At 48.2% G+C, this 16,843-nt stretch overlaps 1 protein-coding gene across 1 annotated transcript in view; it reads right to left on the reverse strand.

Annotated features, from left to right (window-relative positions):
* LOC119954782 (cytidine and dCMP deaminase domain-containing protein 1-like) overlaps nt 1-16,843 on the reverse strand; it is a 196,371-nt gene that overhangs the window by 111,312 nt on the left and 68,216 nt on the right. The window contains exons 6-10 of the mRNA XM_038780322.1: nt 14,530-14,716; nt 6,564-6,838; nt 3,796-4,018; nt 1,975-2,024; nt 1,673-1,815 (exon numbers count right to left, since the gene is read on the reverse strand). Coding sequence (XP_038636250.1) covers nt 1,673-1,815; nt 1,975-2,024; nt 3,796-4,018; nt 6,564-6,838; nt 14,530-14,716 — 878 coding nt within the window. The remainder of the gene's footprint in view (nt 1-1,672; nt 1,816-1,974; nt 2,025-3,795; nt 4,019-6,563; nt 6,839-14,529; nt 14,717-16,843) is intronic.

Consider the following 16,843-nt stretch of genomic DNA (forward strand, 5'->3'; position numbering starts at 1 on the left):
CGTCGTCCGAGTAGGTGCTGGAAGAACCTTGCATGCCAGTCCCAGAAGGTGGTGCCCAGGATCCGCACGTGGAGTCGGGATCCCAAGATGGCGGCACCCAGGACCCGCACGTGGAGTCGGGGCCCCAAGATGGCGGCGCCCAGGACCCGCACGTGGAGTCGGGGCCCCAAGATGGCGGCGCCCAGGATCCGCACGTGGGTTCGGCGCCCCAAGATGGCAGTGCCCAGGACCCGCACGTGGAGTTGGGACTCCAAGATGGCGGCGCCCAGGACCCGCATGTGGAGTTGGGGCCCCAAGATAGCGGCACCCAGGACCCGCACGTGGAGTCGGGGCCCCAAGATGGCGGCGCTCAGGATCCGCACGTGGGGTCGGCGCCCCAAGATTGCGGTGCCCAGGACCCGCACGTGGAGTTGGGGCCCCAAGATGGCTGCGCCCAGGACCCGCACGTGGAGTTGGGGCCCCAAGATGGCGGCGCCCAGGACCCGCACGTGGAGTCGGGGCCCCAAGATGGCGGCGCCCAGGATCCGCACGTGGGGTCGGCGCCCCAAGGTGGCGGTGCCCAGGACCCGCACGTGGAGTTGGGGCCCCAAGATGGCGGCGCCCAGAACCCGCACGTGGAGTTGGCGCCCCAAGATGGCAGCGCCCGCGGGGCCCTCTTGGTTGAGGGGTCGGAGTTAGCAGTGCCGGTGAGCCGACCGGAGCGGCTGGGAGCCGGGGCAGAGAGGCGCGCACGGCAGGCGCAGGGGCCCGGGGGCGGCGAGGGGAGGGTTGCGTGGTGCGTTGGAGGGGCCTGGAAGGGCCCGGAGGAGAGAGAGAGGCACGCAGGCCGGGCGCAGGGGCCTGGGGGCGGGGTGGGGGAGAGATCGGCGTGGCGTACTGGAGGGGCCAGCAAGGGCCCGGAGGGGGAGATCCCCGGTCGCTGCGCGGTACAGCAGCGACCGTTTTGGCCTAGCAGACGGAGAAGTGGTCCTTTTTCCCGCAGCTCTTACAGAGGGCGGAGCGGGCTGGGCAGCGCGGGCGAGGGTGTTTCGCGAACCCACAAAAATAGCAGCGGGGCCCCGTGGACTTGTCGGGGCTGGGCCGTGCAGGCCTGAGGGAGGTCGGGAGCGGCGGATGGCGGTGGGGAAGCATGCCAGGAGGACCAGGGTGGTGCAGACATGCTTGCTTGTCTCGAAGGATACCTGGACACATTAGACACATCCTATCCCTTCTTTCATTGACGTAAATTGGCTCTTTGCCTCAAAACACCTGAAGTTTTATTTCAAATCACCCTCTGCCTCGATCCCTCCCGAGTAATATTCTGCATCCTTACAACTCTCCAAGGACTCTGAATTCCTACAATTCTGCTTGAAAAGCCCACCACTTTTGTCCCACCACTGGAGTTTGTACCTTCAGCTGTCTGAGCCCTAAGCTCTGGAATTCCGTTCCTGAACCTCTCTAACTTTCTCCCTCTTTATCCTCTTTAATTAGGTTCTTTGTAACCCAATCCAATCACCTATCCTAATGTTGTGCAGTGTCATATTCTGTTTGACAATATTCCTGTGAAGCACTCGGGATATTTTATGTTGCAGATGGTGTTCGATGAATACAAGTTGTTATTGGAAATCGCTCTGCTGTTCCTCTCTGTACAGAGAAAGCTATAGAATTCTTGTTAAATTCATCCACCATTTACCTGAAGTAAAGAGCATTGGCCTCGGCACAGATGATGACATCTGTGCTCTGTTGCTGTGCTCCAGAGGCCTTTTTCTTTCGGAAATTCTGAAAATATTGTCCACGGCGATTCCCCCTTGGAAAACCATTGTAGCCTATTCCCACCTGTGGAATGATCAGGATTGTTTTATCAGTGCAGCCAAACCTGTCTCAATGTGTTAGCAACAATCGAGTGGTGTGGAATTAAAGTCTGTAGGGAAAAATTTCAAATTCAAAATGAACAGAAATTAAGTGAATATGTACAAATGTTGATACAATACTTACAAAGCAACCATCCTGGTAAATCAGTGCCCCGACTCCAGGCCCAGGACTATCTGAAAATCAGAAATATATCAATCATTGAACAGGAATTGTGACTATAATTTCAGAGCACTGGTTGAAGAGATTCCAGGCGCAATCTACCGGCCACACTGCACCTGAAAAGGTGAGCCGCAACGTTGCTGGTAAATGACGGGAGACCCAGCTTCCGTGATCTACCTGGCTCTCCTTGCCTCATGAGATCTAACACGATCGCGCAAGACGTTGGGATGTGACCCCCGCCCTTTGTGGGTGAGATCCCCTTTTGGCTAATCTGCATATTAGAGCAAGAGAGCTAAGCTCATTGAAATATGCTATTCCCTGAGGTATGGGATCTACCCCTTTGCCTTGGGTACCTCGGGCGAGCACCGTTCAGTGCTGGTTTCCAGAAACGGGGCCAGACTCGTGGGTGTTTCCCAGGGGATTGCAGGCCCCCAGCTGCTTGCCCACTGGGCAGGTTGGCACCCAGGCACTGCCAGTTAGGCATTCTGGCAGTGCCTCCTGGGTGCCAATCTGGCACTGCCTAGGTGGCACTATCAGCTGGCAAAGGCACTGCCAAGGTGTCAAACTGGCATTTTCCGCATGGCACTGATTGGGCTGGGGTGGGTGCACTGTGGGTTGGCGCAGGGGCACTGGGATGAGTTGTGTGTTGGGCTTTGGGACAGGTTCGGGGGTAACATCAGCCACTTGATCTCTTGCTGCGTGAGGAGTTCTGTAAAAGAGGAGTGAGCGGCATGGCAGCACAGTGGTTAGCACAGCTGCTTCACAGCTCAAGGGTCCCAGGTTTGATTCCGGCTTGGCTCACTGTCTGTGCGGAGTCTGCACGTTCTCCCCGTGTGTGGGTGGGTTTCCTCCGGGTGCTCCGGTTTCCTCCCACAGTCCAAATATGTGCAGGTTAGGTGGATTGGCCATGATAAATTGCCCTTAGTGTCCAAAAAGGGTTAGTTGGGGTTAGTGGAGGTGTGGGAATAGGGTGGAGGTGTGGCCATGTGTAGGGTGCTCTTTCCTAGGTCAGTGCAGACTCGATGGGCTGAATGGCCTCCTGCACTGTAAATTCTATGATTCTATGATTCCTCAGTGCCGTAAATGGTGCTGAGTGCATTCTCGGGCGTGTGTTCCCGGCTGAGGCCTCATATCTAACTGGATGGGCGTTACATTGCTGGGTGTTTCTCAGCGCTGTGAACGCCGGGAAACACACGGCCAAATGCGCTCGCTATGGGACTGTGCCCATTTGGTTAGAGCAGGCCCTCTGATTTCAGAGGTTTAGCTACAATCTTCCAGACTGTCTTACCAGGGAATTTATGAAGCTCAGATAATTCCAACTGGGGGCATAAAATAACCGGAGTGTTCGTCAGTGAACCAGAAAATATTATAGCGAGCATTGGGGTCATCCATTATCTGCGAGGGGGGAAATAGTATTTTTTTGTTGATTAGTATTGCCATTCCTTTGGCCTTTGGCCCTACCATTAAAGCCTGAGTGAAAGACTTGTCCCACCCAATTTTTGCAAAGCTAAATCTGGTCCTTCACCCGCAAGTGGGTTTCCTGTAGAAAACACCTGGGCTAGACACTTCAAATGTGCAAAGATCCTCGCCCGCTTCACTGGTCCATTCATCCCCACATGTTCCAGGTTATAAGGTGGAGAGGAGAACCTCTACCATCTCTCCCACCGGGGTCAGCCATTACATCTGTAGCAAGCAACGAATTTAGTAACCATGGCGATGAGATTCCACCAAGACAGTGGTCTGTACTGGTCTCAATGGGCATCGTGCTGGTGTTAATTTTCTTACCTGTTCTTGCAGCCAGTAGGAAGCACAGTTGTAAGGCATGTAAGTCTCTCTTCTCCTTCTTTGCATCCTGACATTCGATGTTTCTATTATGTATTTTTTCAAAGGTTCCCTCAGAGATTTGCATTTTGCTGAGGCACTTAGAAGCATTGTCCACTTTCTCTTTGAAGGTGTTTCTGTAATGCCCTTTTATATATGACAAATCCAGTGCTTCCAGAATTTTATCCTGATTACATAAGAACATAGGGACATAAGAACTAGGAGCAGGAGTAGGCCATCTGGCCCCTCGAGCCTGCTCCGCCATTCAATTAGATCATGGCTAATCTTTTGTGGACTCAGCTCCATTTTCCGGCCTGAACACCATAACCCTTAATCCCTTTATTCTTCAAAAAAAATCTATCTTTACCTTAAAAACATTTAATGAAGGAGCCTCAACTGCTTCACTGGGCAAGGAATTCCATAGATTCACAACCCTTTGGGTGAAGAAGTTCCTCCTAAACTCAGTCCTAAATATACTTCCCCTTATTTTGAGGCTATGCCCCCTAGTTCTGCTTTCACCCGCCAGTGGAAACAACCTGCCCACATCTATCCTATCTATTCCCTTCATAATTTTATATGTTTCTATGAGATCCCCCCTCATCCTTCTAAATTCCAACGAGTACAGTCCCAGTCTACTCAACCTCTCCTCGTAATCCAACCCTTTCAGCTCTGGGATTAACCTAGTGAATCTCCTCTGCACACCCTCCAGTGCCAGTATGTCCTTTCTCAAGTAAGGAGACCAAAACTGAACACAATACTCCAGGTGTGGCCTCACTAACACCTTATACAATTGCAACATAACCTCCCTAGTCTTAAACTCCATTCCTCTAGCAATGAAGGACAAAATTCCATTTGCCTTCTTAATCAGCTGTTGCACCTGTAAACCAACTTTCTGTGACTCATGCACTAGCACACCCAGGTCTCTCTGTATGTTATCATTTAAATAATAATCCTGTTTGCTGTTATTCCTACCAAAATGGATAACCTCACATTTGTCAACATTGTATTCCATCTGCCAGACCCTAGCCCATTCACTTAACCTATCCAAATCCCTCTGCATACTTCCAGTGTCCTCTGCACTATTCGCTTTACCACTTATCTTAGTGTCATCTGCAAACTTGGACACATTGCCCTTGGTCCCCAACTCCAAATCATTTATGTAAATTGTGAACAATTGTGGGCCCAACACGGATCCCTGAGGGACACCACTAGCTACTGATTGCCAACCAGAGAAACACCCATTAATCCCCACTCTTTGCTTTCTATTAATTAACCAATCCTCTATCCATGCTACTACTTTACCCTTAATGCCATGCATGTTTATCTTATGCAGCAACCTTTTGTGTGGCACCTTGTCAAAGGCTTTCTGGAAATCCAGATATACCACACCCATCGGCTCCCCGTTATCTACTGCACTGGTAATATCCTCAAAAAATTCCACTAAATTAGTTAGGCATGACGTGCCCTTTATGAACACATGCTGCGTCTGCCCAATGGCACAATTTCTATCCAGATGCCTCGCTATTTCTTCCTCGATGATAGATTCCAGCATCTTCCCTACTACTTAACTAAGTTAAGCTTACTGGCCTATAATTACCCGCTCTCTGACTACCTCCTTTTTTAAACAGTGGTGTCACGTTTGCTAATTTTCAATCTACCGGGACCACCCCAGAATCTAGTGAATTCTGGTAAATTTTCACTAGTGCATTTGCAAATTCCCTAGCCATCTCTTTTAGCACTCTGAGATGCTTTCCATCAGGGCCAGGAGACTTGTCCATCTTTAGCCCCATTAGCTTCCCCATCACTACCTCCTTAGTGATAACAATCCTCTCAAGGTCCTCACCTGTCATAGCCTAATTTCTATCGGTCACTGGCATGTTATTTGTGTCTTCCACTGTGAAGACTGACCCAAAAATCCTGTTCAGTTCCTCAGCCATTTCCTCATCTCCCATTATTAAAACTCCCTTCTCATCCTCTAAAGGACCAATATTTACCTTAGCCACTCTTTTTTGTTTTATATATTTGTTGAAACTTTTACTATCTGTTTTTATATTCTGAGCATGTTTACTCTCATAATCTATCTTACTCTTTACCTTGACCTTTGCACCTAGGAGGCAACATACCATCCTGGAGTCTCGATTGCGTCCGCAGAACCGCCTGTCTATTCCCCTTATGATTGAGTCCCCTATCACTATAGCCTTGCCATTTTTCTTCCTGCCCTGCTGCGCAACAGAGCCAGCCACGGAGCCATGAACCTTGCTGCTGCTGCCTTCCCCTGGTGAGCCATCTCCCGCAACAGTATCCAAAGCGGTATACCTGTTTTGCAGGGAGATGACCGCAGGGGACACCTGCACTGCCTTCCTACTCTTGCTCTGTCTTTTGGTCACCCATTTTCTATCTCCCTCAGTAACTTTCACCTGCGGTGTGACCAACTCGCTAAACGTGCTATCCATGACCTCCTCAGCATCGCAGATGCTCCAAAGTGAGTCCATCCGCAGCTCCAGAGCCGTCAAGCGGTCTAACAAGAGCTGCAACTGAACACACTTCTTGCACGTGAAGGAGCCAGGGACAGTGGACGTGTCCCTGAGCTCCCACATCGCACATGAGGAGCATGACACGGGTCTGGGATCTCCTGCCATGTCTTAAACCTTAGGTAAACTTATACAACAACAATTTTTTAAAAAAACGGAAGAAAAATAAATAAATTAGACAATGAAAGAAAAACTACTTACCAGGGTGAAAGGGTCCTTGCTTTTCTTCGATCCTGCCGGCTCCTCATTATATAAATCAAAAATTGATTTCCATTCTTTGCTCTGTTCTGAAGGTTTCAATCTGATTTTAGGTAAAATGTTTTCTTTGACAGTACGCAAGCTCACTACTGGTATATACATTTCTGCACCGACTTTAGCTCCACAAAACAACTGATTAACATTTTCAGCAATCTCAGCAATCTCAGCATTGTCAGCTTGTTCGCGACACGGCCAATAATAAAGTTGAAGAACACCTCCTGTTGGGGAAGAAACCACCTCAGTATTAAAATTAAGTTGTAACTTTCATAATGCAAATGCTGAGTTCAGCCGACCATCACTCTGCCATGTGATGACAGCATGTGAGTAACACAATGATATCCCCCTCCAGAATCACTATCTTTTAAAAAAATACTTTTTATTCAGATTTTTCAACAACAAATTTTATCCCAACAAAGAAAATAAAAAGAAAAAACAGAAACCCCTCCCCTCCAATACAAAGCAATAAATTAGCAACAGGAAAGAGTAATAAACATAGAACCGGTAGAACAAACCCCCATAACCGAGCCAAAGCCCCCCCCCAGGTTGCTGTTGAAGTTGACCAGCCTCTAACACTCCTCCAGGAAATCAAGAAATGGCTGCCACCGCCGTTAGAACCCTTGCACCGACCCCCTCAGGGCAAACTTGACCCTCTCCAGTTTAATGAACCCAGCTGATGTACCATCAATTGGACTCGAGTCGTGATGAAGATCCAAACGTTAGGCTTTAATCAACTAGTTGTGTGACTTACAGAGAAAGGCCGACTGCCGGGTCCTATGGGTTCTTATACGCCACCTCGTAGGCGGACTACTTGCTTCCTGACCAATCGGTGAGCAATCACATGACTAGTCTCAACCAACCAGCTGAGAGGCACATGACCGGCCTGAGCCAATGGGCAGCGAGTGTTCTGCACCAATGGCAGATAGGTACTGTAAATTACCTCCTAGTCATATCACCACACGAGCCATGTCACTAATCCAGGATTCCGGGCTCGGGGGCTTCGCATCCCTCCCTGAGGCGGGCTACTAGGGACGCAAAGGTCAGCATACCGGCCTCTTTCGCCTCCTGCACTACCGGCTCCGATGCCACCCCAAAAATAGCGAGCCCCCAGCCCGGATCCACCCTGGAACCAACCACCCTGGACAAGGTCCCTGCCATGAACAGATTGTAAACCTGTCGCCACGAGGAGCAGACGATACAGCGCCCAGGACCGGACCTTCATCGGGTCCGAGGTCCAGAGGCTCCTTAAGGAAGGAGTTATCGAAGCCAGCAACAGTCCCTGGCGAGCCCAAGTGCTGGTAGTTCGGACTGGGGAGAAATACCGGATGGTCATCGATTACAGTCAGACCATCAACAGGTTTACGCAGCTGGACGCATATCCGCCCCCGTATTTCCGACCTGGTTACCAGGATCGCGAAGTACAAAGTCTTCTCCACGGTGGACCTTAAGTCCGCCTACCACCAGCTCCCCATCCGCGCGAGTGACCAAAAGTACACCGCGTTTGAGGCAGATGGGCGCCTCTACCACTTCCTCAGGGTTCCATTCGGTGTCACAAATGGAGTCTCGGTCTTCCAACGGGAGATGGACCGAATGGTCAATAAGCACGGTTTACGGGCCACCTTCCCGTATCTCGATAACGTCACCATCTGCGGCCACGACCAGCAGGACCACGACATCAACCTCCAAAAATTCCTCCGAACCGCAAAACTCCTTAATTTAACTTACATTAAGGATAAGTGTGATTTTAGCACCGACCGTCTAGCCATCCTAGGCTACGTAGTGCGTAACGGAGTGATAGGCCCCGATCCTGAACGCATGCCCCCCTGACGGAATTTCCCCTCCCCAACTCCCTCAAACGCTGCCTGGGATTCTTCTCATATTATGCCCAGTGGGTCCCCAACTACGCTGACAAAGCCCGCCCCCTCATCCAGTCCACCTCCTTTCCCCTGTCGATGGAGGCCCGCCAGGCCTTTAGCCGCATCAAAGCGGATATCGCAAAGGCCACGATGCGTGCTATCGATGAGTCCCTCCCATTCCAGATCGAGAGCGTCGCGTCTGACGTAGCTCTGGCGGCCACCCTCAACCAAGCGGGCAGACCTGTGGCCTTCTTTTCACGAACCCTCCACGCTTCTGAAATCCGCCATTCCTCGGTAGAAAAGGAGGCACAGGCCATAGTCGAAGCTCTGCGATATTGGAGGCACTATCTGGCCGGCAGGAGGTTTACCCTCCTCACAGACCAACGGTCAGTAGCTTTCATGTTCGATAATGTACAGAGGGGCAAGATCAAGAACGAGAAGAGCTTGCGGTGGCGGATCGAGTTGTCCACGTACAACTACGATAACTTGTATCGTCCTGGGAAGCTCAACGAGCCTTCCGATGCCCTATCCCGCGGTACCTGCGCCAGCATGCAGATTGACCGCCTCCGCTCCGTCCACACAGACCTCTGCCATCCAGGCATCACCCGTTTCTACCATTTTATTAAGACCCGCAACCTGCCCTACTCCGTTGAGGAAGTCAGGACAGTCGCCAGGGACTGCCACGTCTGCGCCGAGTGCAAACTGCACTTCTACCGCCCCGAACGAGTGCATCTGATCAAGGCATCCCGCCCCTTTGAACGTCTCAGTATAGACTTCAAGGGTCCCCTCCCCTCCAACAACCGTAACACATATTTCTTGAGTGTTATCGACGAATACTCCCACTTCCCTTTCGCCATTCCCTGTCCCGACATGACCACAACAACCGTCATAAAGGCCTGTTCGGTTACCCCGTGTACATCCACAGCGACCGGGGGTCCTCCTTTATGAGTGACGAACTGCATCAGTTCCTGCTCAGCAGGGGCATCGCCTCTAGCAGGACGACCAGTTATAACCCCCGGGGTAACGGTCAGGTTGAGCGGGAGAATGGCACCATTTGGAAGACCATCCTGCTGGCCCTACGGTCCAGAGATCTCCCTATTCCCCGTTGGCAAGAAGTCATTCCTGACACCCTGCATTCAATCCGGTCTCTCCTCTGTACTACCACTAATCAAACACCTCATGAACGTCTTCTTGTTTCCCCCAGGAAGTCGTCCTCAGGATCCCCTCTCCCGACCTGGCTGGCCACCCCCGGGCCCATCTTGCTCCGGAAGCTCTACTCATGCCGCCGCTGCCAGTCCTGGGCTGCCCCGATGGGTCCTTCCCGGGCCCGTCCTCCAGCCCATCCTGGTCCTCATACTCCTCCTCGGAGGTGGCTGCCTGTTCCTCCTCCTCCACCTCCAGCATGTCTCTCTGCTGCTGTGCCAGGTTGTGGAGGACACAGCAGACCATCACAAAATGGGCGCCGTTCCTCGAGTATCCGAGGGGGCACTACCAGAGCAGTTGAGGCATCAGAACCCCATTTTAAGCAGTCCGCTGCACCCTCAATGACAGCCCGGCTCAGCCACATGAGCCTCATTATATCAGGTCTCCACATCAGTCACCAGTCTCACCATACCAGTGTCATTAGCCAGGACATCAGCTACTCCTTTTTTACTCCTTTTTCCCAAGACAAGGAGATAAGGAAACATTTCTTCACCCAAAGAGTGGTGAGTCTGTGGAATTCATTACCACAGGAATTGGTTGATGCTAAAACATTGAATATATTCGAGGTGGCTGGATATAGCACTTGGGGAGAATGGGATCAAAGGCTATGAGGAGAAAGCAGGATTAGGCTATTGAGTTGGATGATTCACCATGATCGTGATAAATGGCGGAGCAGGCTCGAAGGGCCAAAAGGCTTCGTCCTGCTCCTATGTTCTATGTATCTATGTATCTCTGCTAAACTTTGCCCCTCACACCTTAAACCTACGTCCCCTAGTAATTGACTCTTCCCCCCCGGGAAAACATTTTCTGACGAGCCACTCTGTCCATGACACTCATAATTTTGTAGACTTCTATCAGGTCGTCCCTCAACCTCTGTCGTTCCAGTGAGAACAAACCGAGTTCATCCAACCTCTCCTGAGAGCAAACAATGAGTTGAGTGTTTTGGGAACAATTTCTTAGAGCAGCATGTTTTAGTCAATCAGGGAACAGCTTATTATAGACTTGCAATGAAACAGGAAGAAAAACACAATACTGCAGATGCTGGAGATCTGAAATAAAAACAAAGTGCTGGAAAAACTCAGCGCCTCTGGCAGCATGTGTGGACAGAGAAACAGGTAACATTTCAGGGTTTGGGAAAACACCACACCATACTTCAAGAATCATTTTAAACACATTCTGTTTACGGACAGCTGGTTTGTCTTCCTCTCCTGTCTGTAACACAATACTCTCCACAATTTCCCACAGCAAATCCCCTTGGTAGATATAAAATATGTCTGCTTTGATAGATATAAAATATTCCATGACAGGGCAGTTGTCCCCAGTGTCCTGGCCAATATTTATCCCACAATCGACATCATGAAAAGCATGAAATGGGCAGGGATAGGTATATACCGCAAGGCAAGAATTATAGCTGGGGGAAAGGCAATTATGATGCTATTTGGCAAGATTTGGGATGTATAGGATGGGGAAGGAAACTGCAGGGGATGGGTACAATCGAAATGTGGAGCTTTTTCAAGGAACAGCTACTGCGTGTCCTTGATAAGTATGTACCTGTCAGGCAGGGAGGAAGTTGTTGAGCAAGGGAGCCGTGGTTTACTAAGGAAGTTGAAGCACTTGTCAAGAGGAAGAAGAAGGCTTATGTTAGGATGAGACATGAAGGCTCAGTTAGGACACTTGAGAGTTACAAGTTAGCCAGGAAGGACCTAAAGGGAGAGTTAAGAAGAGCGAGGAGAGGACACGAAAAGTCGTTGGTGGATAGGATCAAGGAAAACCCTAAGGCTTTCTATAAGTATATCAGGAACAAAAGAATGACTAGAGTAAGATTAGGGCTAATCAAGTATAGTAGTGGGAAGTTGTGTGTGGAATCAGAGGAGATAGGGGAAGCGTTAAATGGATATTTTTTGTCAGTGTTTACACTGGAGAAAGACAATGTTGTCGAGGAGAATACTCAGGTACAGTCGACCAGGTTAGTTGGGATTGAGGTTCACAAGGAGGAGGTGTTAGCAATTTTGGAAAGTGTAAAAATAGATAAGTCCCCTGGGCCAGATGGGATTTATCCTAGGATTCTCTGGAAAGCCAGGGAGGAGATTGCAGAGCCTTTGTCCTTGATCTTTATGTCGTCTTTGTCGACAGGAATAGTGCCGGAAGACTGGAGGATAGCAAATGTTGTCCCCTTGTTCAAGAAGGGGAGTAGAGACAACCCTGGTAATTATAGACCTGTGAGCCTTACTTTGGTTGTTGGTAAAATGTTGGAAAAGGTTATAAGAGATAGGGTTTATAATCATCTTGAAAAGAACAAGTTAATTAGCGATAGTCAACACGGTTTTGTGAAGGGTAGGTCATGCCTCACAAAGTGGTAAAGCGAAAAGTGCAGAGGATACTAGAAGTCTGCAGAGGGATTTGGATAGGTTAAGTGAATGGGCTCGGGTCTGGCAGATGGAATACAATGTTGACAAATGTGAGGTTATCCATTTTGGTAGGAATAACAGCAAATGGGATTATTATTTAAACGATAAAATATTAAAGCATGCCGCTGTTCAGAGAGACTTGGGTGTGCTAGTGCATGAGTCACAGAAGGTTGGTTTACAAGTGCAACAGGTGATTAAGAAGGCAAATGGAATTTTGTCCTTCATTGCTAGAGGGATGGAGTTTAAGACTAGGGAGGTTATGTTGCAATTGTATAAGGTGTTAGTGCGGCCACACCTGGAGTATTGTGTTCAGTTTTGGTCTCCTTACTTGAGAAAGGACGTACTGGCGCTGGAGGGTGTGCAGAGGAGATTCACTAGGTTAATCCCAGAGCTGAAGGGGTTGGATTATGAGGAGAGGTTGAGTAGACTGGGACTGTACTCGTTGGAATTTAGAAGGATGAAGGGGGATCTTATAGAAACATTTAAAATTATGAAGGGAATAGATAGGATAGATGCGGGCAGGTTGTTTCCACTGGCGGGTGACAGCAGAACTAGGGGGCATAGCCTCAAAATAAGGGGAAGTAGATATAGAACTGAGTTTAGGAGGAACTTCTTCACCCAAAGGGTTGTGAATCTATGGAATTCCTTGCCCAGTGAAGCAGTTGAGGCTCCTTCATTACATGTTTTTAAGGTAAAGATAGATAGTTTTTTGAAGAATAAAGGGATTAAGGGTTATGGAGTTCGGGCCGTAAAGTGGAGCTGAGTCCACAAAAGATCAGCCATGATCTCATTGAATGGCGGAGCAGGCTCGTGGGGCCAGATGGCCTACTCCTGCTCCTAGTTCTTATGTTCTTATGTTCTAAACCTTATTGAGTTTTTTGAGAAGGTGACCAAACAGGTGGATGAGGATAAAGCAGTTGATGTGGTGTATATGGATTTCAGTAAGGCGTTTGATAAGGTTCCACACGGTAGGCTATTGCAGAAAATAAGGAAGTATGGGATTGAAGGTGATTTAGCGGTTTGGATCAGTAATTGGCTAGCTGAAAGAAGTCAGAGGGTGGTGGTTAATGGCAAATGTTCATCCTGGAGTTCAGTTACTAGTGGTGTACCGCAAGGATCTGTTTTGAGGCCACTGCTGTTTGTCATTTTTATAAATGACCTGGAAAAGGGTGTAGAAGGATGGGTTAGTAAATTTGCAGATGACACGAAGGTCGGTGGAGTTGTGGATAGTGCTGAAGGATGTTATAGGATACAGAGGGACATAGATAAGCTGCAGAGCTGGGCTGAGAGGTGGCAGATGGAGTTTAATGCGGAAAAGTGTGAGGTGGTTCACTTTGGAAGGAGTAACAGGAATGCAGAGTACTGGGCTAATGGCAAGATTCTTGGTAGTGTAGATGAACAGAGAGATCTCGGCATCCAGGTACATAAATCCCTGAAAGTTGCCACCCAGGTTAATAGGGCTGTTAAGAAGGCATATGGTGTGCTAGCCTTTATAAGCAGGGGGATTGAGTTTTGGAACCACAAGGTCATGCTGCAGCTGTACATAATTCTCGTGCGGCCGCTCCTGGAGTACTGCGTGCAGTTCTGGTCACCACATTATAGGAAGGATATGGAAGCTTTGGAAAGGGTTCATAGGAGATTTACTAGGATTTTGCCTGGTATGGAGGGAAGGTCTTATGAGGAAAGGCTCAGGGAATTGAGGTTGTTTTCGTTAGAGAGGAGAAGGCTGAGAGGTGACTTAATAGAGACATATAAGATAGTCAGAGGGTTAGATAGGGTGGACAGTGAGAGTCTTTTTCCTCGGATGGTGATGAACAACACGAGGGGACATAGCTTTAAATTGAGGGGTGGTAGATATAGGACAGATGTCAGAGGCAGTTTCTTTACTCAGAGAGTAGTCGGGGTGTGGAACGCCCTGCCTGCAATAGTAGTAGACTCGCCAACTTTAAGGGCATTTAAGTGGTCACTGGATAGACATATGGATGAAAATGGAATAGTGTAGGTCAGATAGGCTTCAGATGGTTTCACAGGTCGGCACAACATCGAAGGCCGAAGGGCCCGTACTGCGCTGTAGTGTTCTATGTTCTATGTTCTACATCACTGCTGATAAAACGTTTTGAGATTTCCGGTATACATGAAAAACACAAAAGAAGTGTTTCTTCCTTTTTAGCGGGAAACCCTCTGAATCTGGATTAAAGTTGACCCTCAGTGTTTACTGATACAGGGGAAGGCAGGAACTGTTCAGGTAAAGCATTCTTGGATAAGTTCAAATATCACTCTATCCCACTCTGAGTTGGCATCTTTTGTGGAAAGATTCCATATTATTTCACATTCCCTACATGTGTAAATCAAGTAACTCTTCAGTGAGTTGCTTGATCTTACATCATTCACCCCGAGTGTGGCAATTCTTAATGCTCCATTTCTCTACTGGCAGCTCCCACATACCTTGAAGGAGTAGTTTAGCACAATGGACACATGGATGCCTCGACAAGTATACCACATTTCCTTGCAAACATTTGGGAAAGCTGAGCAGTACTTGCTGTACAGCATGCAGGCCATTTCTGGAGCAGTCTATCACAAGTATCTGATTGGTTCCACCTCCAGCAAAGATTGTAATCCCGGTTTTGGAAAACTGAAATAAAAAAGACAATTTATCATTTTACTGCTCCGGGGTATTTTGTATAATTGTTCAAGACCTAATCCAGAACTGTTTTAACATAAATGATTTGGAGGAAAATATAACTGGTCTGATTAGTAAGTTTGTGGATGACACAAAGGTTTGTGGAATTGCAGAAAACGATGAGGACTGTCAGAGGATACAGCAGGATATGGATCGGTTAGAGACTTAGGCGGAGAGATGGCAGATGGAGTTTAATCCGGACAAATGTGAGGTAATGCATTTTTGAAGGTCTAATATAGGTGGGAAATATGCAGTAAATGGCAGAACCCTGAACAGTATTGACAGGCAGCGGGATCTGGGTGTACAGGCCCACAGGTCACTGAAAGCGGAAACACAGGTGCAGAAGGTAGTCAAGAAGGCATACGGAACGATGACGGTTGAGAGACAACCTGATCGAAGTCTATAAAATTATGAGGGGCGTAGACAGATGGACAGTCAGAAGCTTTTTCCCAGGGGGTAGTGATCTGCATATCTGTCTGGATACAAGGGGTTAATGTATAGACATAACAGCTAAGTAATCACTGGAGGGCAGCACTAGTGATGGGTATAAAAGACAAACTCGAGCCAAGATCAGCCTCTTCGTAAGGACCGTAACTAGTGACCAGAGGTAGACAAAGACAGCTCAGTGTAGGTGTGGTTAATCACAAGTATTTCTTATTCAATCTTGTTCATGTAACATCTAGTTTAAGCATTAGAGAGAGAATGAACTCACAGTTAATTTGTCAATGTTACTCAATAAAGTATTTGCTCTAATTGGAAGACTACAAATGTTAATCAACATCGAGTTAAAGATCATCCTGGCAAGAGGCAAGTGAGTAACATATATTGCACATTATATAGCATATAATGTTATAACATTACCACCAGAAGTAGAAATATAATAGGGGGAAGAGTCAATTACTAGGGGACATAGGTTTACGGTGTGAAGGGCAAAGTTTAGAGGAGATGTGAGAGGGAAGTTTTTTTTACACAGAGGGTAGTGGGTGCCTGGAACTCGCTTCCAGAAGAGGTGGTGGAAGCTGGTACGATGGTGACGTTTAAGGGGCATATTGACAAAAACATGAATAGGATGGGAATAGAGGAATACGAGACCCAGAAGTTTAAAAGGTTTTAGGTTAGACAGACAGCATGGTCAGCACAGGCTTGGAGGGCCGAAGGGCCTGTTACTGTGCTGTACTTTTCTTTGTTCTTTGTTTTATAGGACAGCATAGAGGGAGCTTTCCTTTAAATCAAACAGAATACTATACCTGCCATGAGAATGTTTGATTACTCAGTGTAGAGGGATTTGTCCTCTAACCCCAGTGCGCCTGCCCTGGAAGGGTCAACTGACTCCAAAAACATGTTCCCAGTTTTACACTTTTCTTAGGTCATGAAGGAGTCCAACACCAGGTAGTTCAGGATAATTTAATTTATTTCCAATGATAGTTATATACAATACACAGTACATCCTAACTGGATCTCTGTGCAGCCAGTGCCTAACTTCTGGCTTTATTTGTGATCCAACCATACAGTGTTTCAAGGTTCCCCAGCCCCTTAACGGGAGAGCTTGTATTCGACAAAGGCCACGGGGAAGTTAATTGTTCCCACCCCAGAGGCTATTTGCGGGTTTTAACATGTACTGAACTCACTCATGTTGCTATTAGATATTGCTGTGTTTTCCCTTCCCTACCCCCCACCCGAGCTTGGCCATAAATACAATGGCTACCTGTCCACAACATTCTGTGGATTGGGGTAGAGACCAGTGAACCAGGCATCTGCTGGCAAGAGTGAGACAACAAGAAATTCCATTCTCCTGTTTCTGGGTATCCCATTCACATTGCAGTTTATGTGTGGATAGTACGTATCAAGAGGTGGTCACACGGTGGGCTCAGACTCTACAGGAAGGGACTACCAGGCAGAGCAAGCGAGCTAGGCAGGCAGTGCAGGAATCTACTGTGGTCATTCCCCTGCAAAACAGATATATCATTTTGAATACTGTTGAGGGAAATTACCTCTCAGGGGAAAACAGCATCAGCCAAATTCATTGCACCACGGTTGGTTCTGCTACAGAGGGGAGGAGTAAGAAGTGTGAGAATGCAA

This window comes from Scyliorhinus canicula, chromosome 20 (assembly GCF_902713615.1).
Source record: "Scyliorhinus canicula chromosome 20, sScyCan1.1, whole genome shotgun sequence".
Classification (NCBI taxonomy): domain Eukaryota; kingdom Metazoa; phylum Chordata; class Chondrichthyes; order Carcharhiniformes; family Scyliorhinidae; genus Scyliorhinus; species Scyliorhinus canicula.